Raw genomic sequence first — 18,823 nt, 5'->3', positions numbered from 1 at the left:
ATTTATTTTGTAACCTGACAATTACATATTTATTCATATGATTAATTTTTTGACGATTAGACTCTTTCACATATATTTCTAGAGAAATGACATCTGATTAAAAGAATATAATAAGAAAATCTCTTTATCTAGAAAAAAAAATATTGTGGATAAAATCAGAGAGACCGCTAAACATAGAGATAGTACAATGGTTTATTGTTTACATTTCGTATCTGTTTCAGATCTTCGATGCAATAAAGATTTTATTGCATAGCATGCAGTGACTAAAATCAATATTCAAAATTACGTTGATTAAACTCCACGAGTCTGCTGGGATACACATTTCTAGTGGCGCGTTGATTTAAAGTACATTCACATGACCTAAAAAGTATTGCACGGTTTTAAATATATTTCATGTGAGCGCAAAGTGTGACGTCATCAAGTAAAATCTCTTTTGCATTAAATGATACGATATTGACATGAAATATATATAAAAAAATACGAACAGGATCGCATCAACAGCTCAAATTCGGTTAACATCGCGTTGTCGTATATTATAACTGATAGCATGTAACGATTCATTATGTCATGATTAAAAATTACAATGAGCTAATTATGTAGGTGACCTCACAAGCCAGATCGTTGTAAGAATCGTTCCAATTATATTTTACCAATCATAGACACCGAGTTGGCTAAGTGGTTGGAATAGTTACATATATATGCAGCCCTCCGTATGGATTATTTTTCTCTGAGACGCTTATAGCCGGGTTACAGCGGAGAACGGGAAGGAACCGACAAAGGCCGGTGAAAGGCGCTGTTAGAATGGTCCAGCATTTCCATGTGGCCTAGCGAGATGTCTGCCCCCTGAGAACTTTACCAAGTCACGGACGGGGGATGGCTCAGAAGGGGCCGCAGATACGTTATATTAACTCGATCCCGCAGCCGCGACATCCGTGAATTTGGGGGCCATAGTGAATAAAATAGTGTAAAATAAGTGATACCACATTAACCAAAAATTGGTGGTTGTTCGTATTTTGAAGTTTTGAATAGGACTAGATAAATCAAATTAGAGATCGCGGTTTAGAATCCAAGCAAGAAATGCTATGATTAAAAAGAATCAAAGAGCGCTGCTTTGCGAAAACCAGATAAAGTCAATTTACAAACGCATGTAAAAATTATTTAGAAATGTACGTTTTATATACTTAAATAAACTTTTTTGATATTTGAATTATTTCATAGCAAGCGAACCGCGATGGCAATGTGTAGAACACGTAGTGTAACTAAAGTCACTGGTTTAATTATTCACAGCATGCTCTGTAGAACCTGCATATGACGGCTACGTACTTGATATACAATACACCAATCCGCAGCGATTCAGTGCTAGAATTCATCTTCTTCCCGAGTTGTCTCATTAACATAATAGCATTCAAATGTTTCATCTACTTTTCAAATAACAGACGGACATATAACGCATAGCTTATACCACTGGGTTTAAGTGGTTGAAATTTTGTACATTAATTTCTTAAATCCTATGAGAGTTAAATAGGGAATGACGGTTTGCGCGGTAGTTCGTCATTTTTAAAGTTGGAAGTCGTTATTTAAGTTTCACACTACCACGGAGTTTCCAATCAGGTATATATAACTATATTTAAACCAACTAGTAGTAACCCGCGGCTTCGCTAGCGTTTTAAGATTGTCTCTTGTTAGGCAAAAAAGTATCTTATGTCCTTTCTTTCTTAGAGCTGAGATGGCCCAGTGGTTAGAACGCGTGCATCTTAACCGATGATTGCGGGTTCAAGCCCTGGCAAGCACCGCTGATTCATGTGCTTAATTTGTCTTTATAATTCATCTCGTGCTTAGCGGTGAAGGTAAACATTGTGAGGAAATCTGCATGTGTCTAATTTCATCGAAATTCTGCCACATGTGCATTCCACCGACCCGCATTGGAACAGCGTGGTAGAATATGTTACAAACCCTCTCCTTAATGGAAGAGGTGCCTTATCTCAGCAGTAGGAAGTGTACAGGCTGTTACTTTACTTTTTTTTATATCCTTTTTTGGAGTTCAAATTTGCTTCATGTCAAATTTCATCAAATTCGGTTCTGCGGATTAGTCGTGAAAGAGTAACAGACAGACAGAGTTACGTTCACATTTATAATATTAATATAGTATTAGTAGTTCTATATATAAATGTTAGTAGCTCTATATATAAAATATACTTGAAAGTATATTTTATATATAGAGCTTTTAATGTGATGGTAGCCAGTAGTATGTCATGATGACCACTCAGCTGACGCAACAGCCAGTCTGTCTATCTAATTAAAAGAAAATACTCGAGTCTGCACTGTACAAAAACGTAAACATAATTTATCATAATCTGTTAGCAATTTTAAAAGTTAATATTGATAAATCATCTTTTTTACAAAATCCAATTATTAGTTATTGCACGTCGATACCAATTACGTTGGATTAAAATCTTTGCAATATATGATATTAAATAAAGTCCGACACGCGTTATGTAGCAAACGATATTGAATTTAACGAAAAATTCTTGTCATTTCACGAATTGATTTCTTTTGTGAGGCGATGGCTCTTTGCCACATACAATTTTTACACGATTTATACTAACTTGACCTGTCTTGACCTTTTCGTTAAAACAAATCAAAAATTACGTTTTTATTTTTCAACTGTTAAAGATAATTAAGAAATTAAGACATGTGATAAGATTTTTTTTCATTAATTATAAATAAAATATCATATATAGCTGAAAATAACGAGCTCTAACCCATGTAAATAAAAACTTATTTACTGTTAAAATAAGCGGTATATAGTCTAACATCTCTTACATCTCGAAGTAAATACATTTCTTAGACATTCGCAGTCATATTGAATCATATGCAGTGTTTGTGCTTTTTTTTAATAACGTTAATCTTTTTTGCCCAACTCTTATGAAGACTGTCACATTATCGTACATATTGTATTGATTTATTTTTGTTGAAAATACAAAATATTTACCGTATGAATACACCGTATTATGTATCACTAAATTCACACGAAGTGTTTGACAAACGTCTCTTTTTTAAATAAGAAACTATGCATAACAGCTGATATGTTTTATGCTATATTATACTGACAATTTAACAATTATGGGAATCATTGTGCAATTTGTGTGACTTTCTATTATCTTTATGTCGTTAGTTTTATTTTAAAGGCATTAATGGTTTCATAAAGAAAATTTGTTTGGATTTGAATTACTAAAATAATAAATTATTATTGTAGAAAATTAATTTTGAGTATTATATTGACAATAATAATATGAGAAACGATGATTCGAATAGTTGGGAAAATCAGGATCGGCTGGACAATACATAGACATTTTTACAATAAAAAAAAATATATGTCAAAATACGCGCCAAATTGATTTGACAGGTGTGAATATAATTGAACGAATGTGTAGTTATCAATTTAGTTATAATGTATATTATATACTAAGGTTTTTTTCTTCTCGTTTTAGTATTATTTCAGTATTCTGTTTGAAAATTCGTATTCACAACAAAACAAATATCATTGACCGTCTCATATAAAAAACAGTATTGCCAAATCAGAATGTACATATTACGTCTCTCATAGAGTTCGAAAAAAAAAACAATCATGTTTGTAATAAATCCTCTTATTATACAGTAATTACTATTTTGTTTTCGAGTATTTTATTATTTTCTCGAAGACGATCATGTAATGTTACACGCTAATTAACCTTATAGTTGACAGGTCAGTAGTTAGCAGCGATTGTCGTCTGGCATCTGCAATTTAACAAGGTCAAACTGGATTAATATCACGATGGTTAAACCTATCTCCGTCGAGCTGTTGAACCGTTATATATTGACTACAATATGTCAACTGGACGGTACACACGACTCATTAAATATGTATCATTTATTGATAACAGGGGTTTGAGTAAGATTTGAGATATTCACTAGTGTTTATGACGAATGGTTAATAAGTAAAGTTACAGCCTGTAAATTTCCCACTGCTGGGATAAGGCCTTCTCTTCCATTAAGGAGAGGGTTTGGAACACATTCCACCACGCTGTTCCAATGCGTGTTGGTGGAATGCACATGTGGCAGAATTTCGATGAAATTAGATACATGCAGGTTTCCGCACGATGTTTTCCTTTACCGCCGAGCACGAGATGAATAATAAACACAAATTAAGCACATATATATAGTGGTGCTTGCCTGGGTTTGAACCCGCAATCATCGGTTAAGATACACACGTTCTAACCACTGGGCCATCTCAGCTCATTTGACGAATGGTTATCATTCGACAAAAATGAATAAAGAGGTGATTATTCAAAATGACTATAAAATGAATATATAATATGTACGCTTGTAATTCGTGGCTTGCACCTTAAGCCAATTCCTTTTTCCATAGCTTGGCATTAAAAAAAATTATGGAGTTTCATCAGAATCAATCAACTATTTTAATCGAATCAAACATTGATGCACATTGAATACTTGTTTTTTTAAATTAAGCGAAGCTTTTCAATTTTTCAATAATAGATATCCGAGGTTCCGATGATAACAACCGATCTTTGTTCGCTAGTTTTAATTATGAAAACACCGTTCAGATCATTTGCACCGACCGTTTATTAATCAAACTTTCAGTGCGGCTATTACGAGGAATTTATTACAAAGGATTCCATGTAGAAAATCACCAGTTCGCAAATTTCGACGTTAACATTAGCAAAAACAATGATGTGCACTATATTATATAGTCTATATATATACATATATACCTACTGGTTGTCGCCCGCGGCTTCGTTCACGTTTTAGGGGTTTATTTGCCATGTGTTAGGCAAAAAAAGTAGACTTTGTCCTTCCTTGGAGATCGAATATGCTTCATATCAAATTCGGTTCAGCGGTTTGGCAGTGAAAGAGCTACAGACAGACAGTCAGACAGAGACAGACTCACATTTATAACATTATCATAGAAGTATAAATAGTACCTTAAAAATACTAATAATTGCCAAGAGACAATAAAATACATGTGTTTTGCACATTTTTGAAATAAGTGCTTTGGGTGATTTGGATTATTCTTTTTTATTTAGTTTATTTCTTTAATCACTATCACTACACAGTATAAAACATTGTCGCTTACACTTTCCCTATATCCATATGTATACTTACATCTTTAAAACTAAGCAAAGGTTTTTTTTTTAATAGATAGAGTAATTCGAGAAGAATATTTTTGTATATAACACATGGACAATATAGTAAAGAAACACTGATAATATAAGAAGTTAAAAAATCTGTAGTATATTTAGTATCACTATTGCACTTATGCGAAGCTGGGAACGGTCGCTTGTTTTGTACAAATAGCGAGTGAGCGTAATACATGCTTTACAAAATATTCAAACTAGAAACAATTCCGATACATATTTCGTCGCTGGTTGCTGACTTTGTGCTCTCTCGGTACACGCTGGGCTGGTATTCCGGTCTGCTGGGTGGCTGAGCTATTGTAAGCACAGGGGAGAATAGGGGACATAGCAACGTAGTCACAGTTGACAGCGTATTCGATAAGTTAGGTATATTTAATATCACTCGTTCGAATCTAAAAGACAATTACATTGAAACATCATGAAATGAATCCATTTAAAATGAAAATGATTTATTAACCATAATATATTACATATTACGAATCTGAAAAACATTTTCGATTTCCATAACGAAGTCCGCGTAAAAACACCAATAATTAATTCAATGATATTGAAAAGCTGTTTTTATTTCGTGCAAAAATGTAACTTAAAAATAAAATATGCAAGGATTATAAATAATAATAATAGGTTTACTAAAGTTGGTGTCGGTAAATGGTCAACATACGAAGATGAATGAATATTAATATTAATAATTACGATCAGGATTTAATTTTGAAAAGGATTATTGCTGTCCATTAAATATTTTACACTAAAGTCTTTAGTCAAATATCAAATAATATAAGCTGAATTATTACATAATAAGTACATACTCAACGGATTGTGGTTAAAACAAACGTGTTTTGGTTTAATCTCTAATATAACGCAGCTTTAATTATTGAAATCGTTGGCATGTTGGAAAATACAAGACATTCCATGAATTTTATGACATGGATACGTCGAAAATACAAAATGACTATCTGGAGACCATACGTATCGAATCACCCCCTTTTAGGTTCGAAAATTACAATGCAATACTCAATGATATATCAATGATCTTGATACGTTATGTTTTTTTTTTTAATATCGACATTTGTGTTTTTTCTTTGTTCCACACACAAAACTAGAAAATAAAATGGCAGATACATTGATTTTAAGTTTTATTCAAGTAGCTAACTAAAATTTCATATTTCCAAGTCAACAAAGATACAACACAAACCTGATTTTATATCATGTAATAAAATGACTAGTAAATTAATCTTTATGAGTACTTAACAATAAACTGAAACAGATAAACTAAAACAATGCCAGTTTGAATATTTAAGTGATGTTACGGACTGTAGCTTATGTACAGCGTGGTATCGTACGTAGGTGCGAGTAGATAGGTATGTACGGTCAGCTCCAACTTCTCTCATTTTCCTGAATTACTGGTAATAATAAAGCCATGCATTATGTATCGTCCGACCATAGTTTGTACGAGGGAAAGCGGTCGAGGTAATTAGCACAGCTGTTTTCATTTACGTTTTGCGGTGCTTTTCGCACGTTCAATACACAAAGGAATCGTTTTGTTACAAAAACTACCGCCCTGTCTCCGGTCCCTTTTGTAGATTTCATCTCTTACCTCGAACAGCGATAGATAACTACGTTTTTAATCAACGCTCATGTCGTTTGATTGAAACTACATTTGGCAAATTTTAAACTTATTTTTGTACGGATTTAATATTGTTTTCGATTTAACTAAAAGATTAAAAATTTTCATGCTAAATATTTATTAAAACTTTCAACAAAATGTGGGGGATAAATAACGTTATTAATATTTTGTGAGATATTTCATAATCAATGTCTAGAACTGAATTAGGAACATTGATGATTCGAAAAATTGTAATAGTACATTTGATCTGATCTCCAGAGATGGTGAAAAGGTCAATACAAAAAATCGTATAAATTGATGTAAAGGTATCAATTTACACATTTCCACGTTTTTAAATGCTTGAATTACTTTAGGATCATTACGTTTTCCGAACACCTAATTCAGGTTTCATTAAATCGTTTCGTAATCATCTTGAAATGTTTTATTTAGATATGCCCTATAAACAAGTCAATAACTTATTTACTGTTACAGTCCTGACTAATAATTCCCGTAAACAAAAAGCATTGTAGAAATGATCAATCATTCCATGGACATTCCATAGAGAATTATGTCATACTGATAATATAATCGATATTTGTTATGATGATTCGTAGAAAATGTATAAGAACAATTGTTGTAGATAATTGCAATTATATTTAAGATAACACTCGCCGTTTACGAGAAAACTTAACCCTGAGAGTTTTATAACAGGCGTTGATTTTTGTTATAGCATTTTTAATAGTACAATAATGACTCGTACCAATTTTCAGCTTGATACGAGTTATTGTTAACTGACATGCCCACTTTGACCTGACTATCGTGACCTATAGTAACTTAAATGCCACATTTTGTACTAACATCGTTTGTACGAAAGAACCTTTTATACCTGACACTAGGATATAAAAAACAACTTTTATACACTCGTAGCTAATTATACCATTTTCAAGAACTTTGAACGGGACAGAACGAACGAGTTATGTAGTAAAAAGTTTGGTTTTAATAAAATAAGTACAATGGTGGTCCCTGAGAATAGTTTTCATGAGGATTTTAAAAATCCATACTGTACCGACATAATGGAAAATTAATAAAAAAAAATTGTTTTTTTTTTACTAGGAACTCCGTTCAGAGCTATTTGGCTATCAAGCTAGATCGAATGTGTGGTATGTACCACAAGTCATTCGATGGAGCAAGCCCTATTACAGTCTGTGTTCCTGTAGTGTCGTTACTAACTCTAAAAAATCTAGTGTAGATCGAGTAAATGGATTTATAATCTGCCTTTGATAAACATTTTCTTGCTCAAACAATTGTAGTTATTTTTAAACTAATTTACGATATATTAACATTATTAGGATGTTTAAGTGTGTGGTGACGTCATCATAGAGATAAAAAGATGACACTACACTTTCCATACAAAAACAACAAACAACAACAACAGCCTGGAAATTCCCACTGCTGGGCTAAAGGCCTCTTCTCCCTTTCAGGAGAAGGTTTGGAACATTTTCCACCACGCTGTTTCAATGCGGGTTGGTGGAATTCACATGTGGCAGAATTTCTATGAAATTTGTCACATGCAGGTTTCCTCACGATGTTTTCCTTCACCGCAGAGCACGAGATGAATTATAAAGACAAATTAAGCACATGGAACAGAGGTGCTTGCCTGGGTTTGAACTCGCAATCATCGGTTAAGATGCACGCGTTCTAACCACTGGGCCATCTCGACTCACTTTCCATACTATCTTATAAACATGCGGTATCAAGCCCGCTCTTAATCTGTTTTAGAGCCTAAATTATAATTTCGTCCATATTACAAATCAGCTGTTCTCTGTAGTTCTCACCGCGTTTAATTTGTATTGTTCATGGAGTAATAGGAAATCCGAAAACCTAACATCATTAACGGAAACAAAACATCGCTCTTTACCGTATCCCGGATGAGTTTCGAAAAACCCTGAAAATAGTTCTAGTGTTTATAATTACTTCCTCGTAATATGCTGTACCTAATATAAATTAAATGAGCGCTATACAAATATGTACGAAAAATATTATAACTTTTGATTAAACGTTACGACAGACAAAAATGTAACTACAAAAGTGTAAATTATTTCTTAATAATATTAATATTAAATATTTATAGGTTAATAATAACTAAGCGTTTTACCATGTCTTACTATGATTCGATTACGGATTTTTCCAATAGATTATGCAGTCAATATTCACTTGATGCTAAGAATATTAATTAGTATAGCATATTTTGCATATAAATTATTAGGCTATATTTGAGTCCCTTTGGAATATTAACCTAATAATATACTTAAATATAAATACACAATGGGAAGCGATCGCTTCAGTAAATGCGGTCTGTGCATGACCAACTGCTTAGCAAGCCTTGGTCCATTATTGTAACATATCGTATCAAAAGGCTTACAACACGAGAGATTCTTCCTGTTGTCCGTATACACAAAGTGATATTATGATTTTAATTTTAAAACATATTAATCACATTTATGCACCTTAATATAGCAACCTCAATAAAAATAATTCCTCAATATCTCAAATGTAAAAAATAAAGAAAATTGATCTCTAAATATAAATATGTATCATTATTATCTCTGCAAGGTTATCGTTAAATACAATTTCAACGTAGGTAATATAAATAGCGTTGTGTATATTTTTTACATATTATAGTTTGAACGGCTCGAGTAATTTTGCTAAGCTATTATAAACTCAAATATCGCGACCGTTATGATGACGTAATTATATTTGGCTGGAATGCCACAATACGAGTTTGCATTCAGAAACCATGAACAGATACAAATTAGTTATAATTATTAAATAAAAGGTAAAACTGTATCACATATTATGCTGGTTTTATTAATCTCTAAATATGAAAGTATTTTATCCGTTTTTATAGTGTTAGTCATTTCCTTGAAGACACGTTTCAAAAGTATTTTATCTGTTTTGTCAGTTAACGTTCAAATTTAAAGTCACAGCTCTTTCATCTTACATCTACATTAATTATTTTAATAACAATTTTATTCTCATAATTAATGTAGTATATATTATATCTTATCCTGACTGCACATTTCCGAGAAATGAGTCAAAATCCACGAATAGTTTCATTTTATTTGTTTCAGTGCTTCAACTATAAATTATTGATACCAAACTGTATACTCTAAGGCAGATATTTCGCATAACTAATAATCATAAAGTATGAAAGCATCAAAATCGTTTATAGCCAAAAAATATAATCAAGTCGATTATAAATTTTGTTTCTTAAACTGCTTTACTAACTTACCAATAGCATAGACTAAAAATAATTATATTTGATTTTTCATATTCAATATTGCATCGAAACCTCAAGTTAAATATTCATTTTGTTTTTCTTTTTATATGCTTACACAAATAAGTCTCTAACTCTAACGAGCAATATGAATATTTCTTTACCTTTGCAGAGGTAATTGAATTCCAAAATAATATTATCACAAAATACGTACGCAACGCACAGATCAAAATGTCTCTATATCATTCTGTCACTGCATAGGATTGTAGGTTTATCGGTGCTAATTTTAAGGGTCAATATCGTTTCATATAATTTTTGCAGTCAAGTCACGTAAACATACAATACCATTGATTGTGGATACTTGGATGGAATGTTTTGGCGTCACTCCGATTCATTTCAATCCATTGTGTCAAGACAATGACTCAATACAGCGAGATAGCTAGGTATACGGCTTCGTATTAGCAGACTAAGCGTAGGTGTGAAAGAAGCATCGTGAATGAATAATTTGAATAACTCATTATAAGTCATGATCATATTTTACGCAACTAATTTTGAGAATCGAATACTTTTTTATCATTCTGAACATCAAAAAACGATTGAAATTTACATCAAGAAGGCAAGTGAATACTTTAACTATGCAGACATATCACACGTTATAATTATTTCATTGATAAGTTGATACTATCAGTAGATTGAGCTGATTGTTTCAGAAATTAACAATTGTTATAAATGATGGGTGTTATTGATATATAGTTGTATTTTAAATCGCCTTCTAATAAAACTAATTTTATTATTTATGAGACATTAACACTATTAGCATTTACATCCTAACTAACATCGAACTACGCTTGCGTTAATTTTATTTTAAAACGAATTAAAAAGGAGTAAAATCGGTAGTAATCTGTTTTTCTTAATTTTGTTTAAGTACATCAGATCTCCCTCTGTTATGAACAGATCAGAAAAATATTTTTTGTAAGTGTATACTTTCCGTTTGGTCACGTTTATTTAAATTGAATGAATAAATTTGATTACGGCGTTTTTTGTTAAACGGTTTAAGTTAATGGATTAGTAAAAAAAAACAAGTAAGTGTGATACAAAAATAAGTAATACTTAAATTTCAGGTGACCATGTACGAGATGTTTATGTAATTTTAACAAAATAATTTACATAAATTAGATATGTGGCACAAACTAGACGACGGTCGACATAGTCAAGGATATCTATCTACTTTATATTATTTACGTTTGTTATATGGTTTAGCCTTACAGCGACCTATTCACTCTCTGTGGGGACCTATTGAAATATTCACTATTGGGAATTCATTGTATGTGAAATACTTGATGGGATGCCATTGACGATATTGTATATCTTTTCGTAATAACGGCCTCGCAATTCAGCATATTTATTTAACTAGGTAACCGATGATTTCGGGTTCAAACCCAGGCAAGCACCACTATATATATGTACTTAATTTGTATTTATAATTCATCTCGTGCTCGGCGGCGAAGGAAAACATCGTGAGGAAACCTTCATAAGTCTAATTTCATCGATATTCTGCCACATGTGCATTCCACCAACCCGCATAGGAACAGCGTGGTGGAATGTGTTCCAAACCTCTCCTTAATGGGAGAGGAAGCCTTAGTCCAGCAGTGGGTAACTTACAACTTTACTTTTTTTTTTTTACTTTTATTTAACTAGTGACACCTGGTTTTGTAAAGTTAATATTTATCGCGTATAAAGGTTTTTATACGTAAGGTTTTATAAGGTTCAGTCGGTGAAATTAATTTTGCAACATCAACACAATATGTCATTGTTATACGATACACTAGTGACATTTATTTAAATTGTAAATAATAAATCGTAAAATGATGAGAAGAGATAAATGACGGATCTACTCATCGTTTATATTTAATATTATTTAAATTTAGTACAAAATACTTGGTAGAGTTGGGTGCAAAGCCGTATTGGTTACTACTTATAACTTATTTTTACGTCAAATTCATGTACTAACTGTAGCTAAGTAATGATTTTTGTGGTATATTATTTACTAAAATTACAATCACAAGGGACATAACATCTTAAGTTTCCAAAGTTTTTGGCGCAATTGGTGACAAATAGAATGCTTACTATTTCTTACAAAGTTTATGGTGATCTTGGTGACCAGTCAGCTTGTCCATATGCCAAACATATGACTATGAAATATGTAGGCGCAATGACATATCGAACACCTGGTCGTAAGTGGTCAAAACCGCCCAAAGTCAAAGTCAAAGTCAAACATCTTTATTCAATAAATACGTGTTAAATTTTCTTATTGATAGTCAAAAGTCTACCACCGGTTCGGAAATTAACCAGCGAAAGAAACTCAGCGGGGATCTCTTTTTATATTTCATAATAAAGACATTTTCGTTATTGGAAACGGCCTGGAGGCGATCTCATTGCCAAAGCGTACAATCAACTAAAAATTCAGTAATGTTGTAATATTCTTTAAACATATTCGAATAGTAAGAAATATTAACCATCCACTACATTACGTTCGGTTTGAAGTGAATGTCAGCCAGTATACCTGCATGCAAGGAACAACACTTCAGATTACATTAATTTTATTTTAATAACAATTTTATTCTCATAATTAATGTAGTATCTTATCCCGACTGCACATTTCCGAGAAATGAGTCAAAATCTACGAACAGTTTCATTTTATTTGTTTCAGTGCTTCGACTTAAACACTTCAGATTAATATTTTATTTAAGATTTCTTCAGATTAATTAATAAGTTTAACGACTAATGTCACAAAATAAATATTTACTTACACCTTTCTGGTCAAATTGTTCATAACAGAAGATGTCACGGAAAGTCCTTCGTAACTTCGAGAGTAATTAAAAAATGCTTAATAGGTACCAACATTCATCAAAATCGGATCAGCTGTTTAGTCAGGAAAGCGAAACAGACAGCCATAATGACTTCCGCATTTATAATATTAGTAAAGATTAGTAAAGTTTGCTGATTGCTCTAATAAAGAGCAAACATGGATGCTCTTACGAGGTTCTGCGTCGATGATTCATGCGCGATCGGGCTAAGCTTGTAGTCGTTTTATTTTTAGCTAATCACAGTGAAGAAGTATTTCGATTATTCGTATATGTATATAAGCCGCCCACGGATAAGTCCGTTCAACCGATTATAGTCAATAAGGCAGCATTTAAATCAATTGCAATTGTTATGTTGTTCAAAGTTGATTGTTCTACTAAGGCACAAGTTTTTAATGATAGCGATTTAAAAGACTATACTGTACCAAGAGTATTAGAATTTAACATATGGATCAGTTCGATCCTACAGACATGCTCGTCTATGCCCTTCTATTTTATTTATGATAAACATGCGTTAATATGAGTAAGTGACGCCCGTACTTACGAGATGTCTATGGTGTTCACTAGAAGACTGAGAGTAAAGGTATAAAAAATAAAACCATTTGTATCATATTTGTTACGTTATCTTTATAAAAACGTCAATAATTTAGCGTGTAGTTCATTATTTTTTTAAACGTTCAAGCTGTGTATCAGTTTGCTACTTAATGATAAGAATATTTCATATTTTGATAGGCGTTTTCAGAAACGATTTCGTTACCCAGCTTCCTGTGTGATCCCTTTAATTAATCAAGCGCTGGGTATTCCTCATAGTTTACACGTAAACCATCGAATAGATGATACCTATATTGCTGACAGGCGTTTATGGATATAACAACATATTAAAATCGATTGCAGTGATGGTCCTGTAAAGGGTTTCAAACACGGCGGCTATCATTCTCAGTCGACTATACTGATACAGATGCACCACTTACTCCTTCAAATTCTCAGTCGTACACATGTACCATGAGAGGATTGTTCGGGCGTAGAACAAAATGGTTGCAATTTTTATTATAAAGACAGCACTACCCACATAAATCGAATTACCTATATGGATATTGATAAAAGTTTTATAGCAGTAACATTGAAACGTTAATTTAAGATTCACATTTAATAAGTTTTTTCTTGTTTCAGTGCCGAATTGAAATTTATCACAAATAACACATAGGAAAAATGTTGCTTGATTTGCTTTTTTTTTTCAATATTAATAACAGCGAAAATGTTATTTCACCTATAAATTTTATAATTCTGATAAAAACTTTTCGTTTCATCTTTTCCTCTTATCGTCTACTACTAACATTTTATCTTTGTTGGACATGAGTGTTTATTGATTTATTTATTATCTGGATTACATACACGAATTCGTTACACTCGTATGACTCTTTTTGGTAAAATAATATTATTATTATTAAAACTTTAAATACGTAATATCTACTTTTAATGCTCACACAATCAGATCAGATCTTTTACATTTTTAGTAACAAATAAAAAAAAAGTGAGTATATAAAAAAGCAAAGTTTTAACAGTAGGTCAAAAGACTATCCATTAAGCCAATAAAAGTGTAAATAGGCCGTCCTATTCGTTTTATTGCGATAAAACCTTTATAAATACAAGCCTCAGGATAAGAGGAAGGTTAGTTAAAATAAAAAATGCTTCGACAGCCTCATCGGAATTTATTATTACTTTAAAATATAATACCGACGCTTTAAGTCTCTAATCTTTTATGATTATTGTATAGAAGCGGATCTCATCTATTTATATACCGTATACAACGGTTACTTTCTTGAAAATATCTCATATTGTACATTAATATAAATAAAGTCTAACTATATTTGTTGGTTATATAATTTGAGTTAAGTTATTATTCTAAAGTTATTATTTTTGTCCAGATGTTATCCAATTTGTTCTGAGCATCAATTGGCCAAATTCGTACATTTTCCCTCATATTGTCAGCAACATCTTTTATTACTGGTTTTATTTGTATATTTTTATTATCAATCCACAGGAAAAAATGCTTAGAAATATGTCCCAATTTTCTCTCATTTGAATCGTTCAATTGGTAATTATCATCGATAACTTTGAACAGTTCTTTTAAAAGAATGACGTAATTACGTAGTTCATCGTTTACAACTTTTAATACGTCATACTCCGACAAAGTCTCATCAAGAAAATCGACAAGATTTCGTTGATAATACGAATCAGATTTCCAAATATTTCCTATTTTTTGACGAAACTTCGCATTTGTTTTAATTCCGAACGTATTCTTGTACAGTAAATTTGATATTGCATGAAAAAATGACCTTAATTTTACGTTATCCGCGTTAAAAAGATGACGTAACCATTCAATTAAATATTCCTTATAATCAGACTTTTGAACACATATAGAAAATTTGTAACATATATTGACTTCTATTACATTGATAATTATTTTCATTTGCTGTCGCAATATACTGTACTTGAGCAAATTCTTATACCATTTACTTGGTTGTAATAAATTGTCACTCGTTTTGTGGAGTCGATTCTCTATGAGTGTTTGTAATAAATAATTGGAGAAGTCTGTTAAGTCTAACAATAAAACCTCGGGGGAGGTGTATTTAATTCTATTCATTTTGTTTAAATTCTCTCTCAACATTGATTGATATTCTAATTTATTTGATCCAGATGCGGCTTCGATTACTTTTATGTCTTCAATGTTCAATTCATAATTGTTTTTAATGTTTTCGTGAACATTTTCAAGGAGTTTCATTGATATATTTAAAAGGAAGGGTACAAAATTAGTGTACAGTTCTATACTACTCAAATTGTTATAGTCTAATGTATGGAAATGAATGTTTTCTTCGATGGTGTTATTCATATATAACGGATCATTTGATGTTCTATTTACTTCAACATTATAAAAATTTAATTTATTACTTATAGCGTAGGCACTGGACATTGCAACTGAAATGTTTATAAAATATTCGTAGATTAAAAGTGACTATTGTCATAGATAAATAATAAAAAAAAACTACTCACACAATGAAATTGCAAAGAGTGTCGGCATTGTTGCTCTATTTTTGCTGTAGTTATGACTTCATCATAAAACTAGCGCTCGCCTACAATAAAATATAAAATATAATAGCTTCATTTTATTTTATGCATTTTCATCAATAAAAATTGAAATCACTACATATAAATCTATAAATACGATATAGCCTATAAAAGTGATACATAGAACGTAATTTAAATAAGGAACATTAAAATTATAGTAAAATTATAGATTGTTTTCAAAGTGAAGTTACTAAAATCCAGTCTGCGACATTGCGATTAAAACTAAATACTTAATAAATAGACAGTGAACGATGTGAATTCGGCGCATTGTTTAAAGATTCTTAAATATTTGAGTATATTTTTAACTCAAGAACAATCTACGACTTGAGCTTAATGGAAGCAAACGAGGCGACAATACGGATGAGTTGGAAATGCGGTACAATCGCAACGGAAACTTATTCCACGCTTTCCGACCTCGCTTCCGTCTCTGTTCACGTCCAATAACCGATATTTTTATTTTGTTCTCTTTACATTGCCCTTTAACTGGTTTAATGAAACGTTCGTATGTTTATATTACAAGACAATGCACTCTTGCTATCTTCATGTAATGGTTTGATTCGATCTCATGATATTTTATTGACATAAAATTAAACTATTATAATGATTTCGTTTTTCGTTATTTTAAACATACCACGTTTAAATTATTATTTTTTTAGCGTATTTTACTAACAATATCGTAGTTTGTAACTTACCAGCCAGAGTATAAGTGACACCTGTTCAGTATTGATCAGATTTGGGTGTATGGTAGGGTTTTGCATATATTCATTTGAATGATTTCCATCAGACTATTCAGTGATAATTTTTATAATGCACTTTACTCTTATGCATTTTGATTTTTGATTTATACAGCCACTTAGTGTTATTACTGGCACAACTTAATATTTTAGAATGTTTGGCGATATTAAAGTTTTAAGAAGTGATACTGCTCACAACACGAGTGTCCAAGGCGCCATTTGTATTTCGCCTGCTTACCAAATATTGACACATAAATGTGTGTAATTTGTTTATAGTAAAACATAGTCGTGTGATTGGTTTCGACTGTCCGACTGGTCATCTTTCAATTTTTACATCGGACTTCATTGTATCATCATCGTCATTTGAAAAGCTAATTCATTCGACAATATACCGTATGCGTTTATCTTATTAGAGCTGTACCATTGTAAAAACTAGCCAAGAGCGAGACGCACATGATCGAATAGATTTGTATTCAATTTATTATAAGCCAAAAATTGTAATTAAAATAAATTTTATACCCTTTTGATAGTGATAATTTAATCAATGAGCTATCTATTAATCTATTGGCATAAAATATTATTCGTTTGATTTAAGTTTGATTCTGATTGATTAATTATGTTTGCAATTTCAACTTGCAATGACGTTATTTATTTTTATTTATGTAAATCTAAGAAAATGCACATTCAATATTACAATAAACAAATACTGACCTTAAAATACAGAGTTTTATAAAGGGGAGAAAGTAGTGAATGACTTGAAATATAATGAAAAGCACTAACTAGAAAGAACTAAAGCTAAACTAAATTAATTGGTCATTACGAGAAATTCTTCCTGAGTCGTTCATTTTCTCGAGACAATTTTTGTCGTTCTTGCTACAGCTACCGATCTTAGACATTCACAATATAGATATTCCTTTTAATATTTAATAAAGTCTGCCGGCATATCTTCATTGTCGTTTCAGGAAATTAGATTTCCTACATATTGCTGCAACACATGAAATGCACGTCATATTTACATTGAACTTTATAAAAGCTACTCGTATATAATTCTGTACACTATTTACTATGTTTTCTATACGTATTGTTCGAGTAAAAGTATATTACACATTTTATATTTATTTATTTGACAACGCCAACATGTAGTGCAACAAAAATATACAATAAACCAAAAGTCATCACTAAATGGGTAATTGACTACTTTGTTACAGGTGTTCTAAGATTACTTGGAAATTGAAATACAAGTCAACATTATAAAATTAATAAAAATAATGACACAATAGGAAATTAAATTTGATCAATAAATGCAATATTTTGATGTATATTTGTTGTACACGTTGGTATTAAATAAGTATTCAAATCATATCGTGTTTGTCAGAGAATTACGTTTAAATACCAAAGATTCCTTCGACGAGAATGTTGTAAGGTTCTGGTTCGTAAAGGGCAAATACAACTGAACTCAAACCGTAATTCATTTAATTTCTCGTTTTCAAATTGCTGATTTAATAATGTAGACTTATGTACGAAGAATCGCCATCATTTTCGTAATTAAGCTCTCCTCTTGTTGGATTAACGTATTAATTTCAGAGCGCACAAGTGCTGATTCTAGCAATGAGTAGCACAAAAGTTAATTAAAAATCATAATTATTCTAAATAACATGTACACAAATTCGTACATTCGTACATAAGTACATTTGTTTAGCAACGATATTTTTTGATGAAATGAAAAAAAATATCACAGAAAGACCTTCTGTTTGGTTTTTTTATTGGAGTTGTTTATAAATTATCTGATCCTAATAAAACATTACTAATTGGAGAATTGTTTACTAAATATTATGCAATGAATAAATTTTGAAAAAGCAATGACTTCGTAGATTGTACATCAATATTGAAAGTTAGGATGTGAAAACAAAGGCATTAATAATATACCTTTATAAACCACACTTTAATATAGGGCCCAGTTTTTTATATTTATATATTTTCTTTATAAATTACGTATAAATATCCAAAAATAAATCAAATTTGCT

General features: G+C 31.3%; 2 protein-coding genes across 3 annotated transcripts in view; both read right to left on the bottom strand.

Annotated features, from left to right (window-relative positions):
• LOC124543430 (Krueppel-like factor luna) overlaps positions 1-18,823 on the bottom strand; it is a 77,281-nt gene that overhangs the window by 28,765 nt on the left and 29,693 nt on the right. Inside the window, exon 2 of one of the 2 annotated variants that reach the window (XM_047121654.1) lies at positions 3,732-3,777. The exons of the other annotated variant lie outside the window; for it this stretch is intronic. The gene's annotated coding sequence lies outside the window, so the exon portion shown is untranslated. The remainder of the gene's footprint in view (positions 1-3,731; positions 3,778-18,823) is intronic. 2 annotated transcript variants of the gene reach the window in all.
• LOC124543429 lies at positions 14,576-16,060 on the bottom strand. The gene is made up of 2 exons (XM_047121652.1): positions 15,991-16,060; positions 14,576-15,915 (listed from the first exon to the last, which is right to left on the bottom strand). The coding sequence occupies exons 1-2, from the start codon at positions 16,016-16,018 to the stop codon at positions 14,837-14,839; spliced, it is 1,107 nt and encodes a 368-aa protein (XP_046977608.1). The 5' UTR covers positions 16,019-16,060; the 3' UTR covers positions 14,576-14,836.

The sequence above is a fragment of the Vanessa cardui genome, chromosome Z (assembly GCF_905220365.1).
Source record: "Vanessa cardui chromosome Z, ilVanCard2.1, whole genome shotgun sequence".
Classification (NCBI taxonomy): Eukaryota; Metazoa; Arthropoda; class Insecta; order Lepidoptera; family Nymphalidae; genus Vanessa; species Vanessa cardui.
Note: the sequence above shows the minus strand (reverse complement) of the source record. Positions and strands in the feature narration are given on the sequence as shown.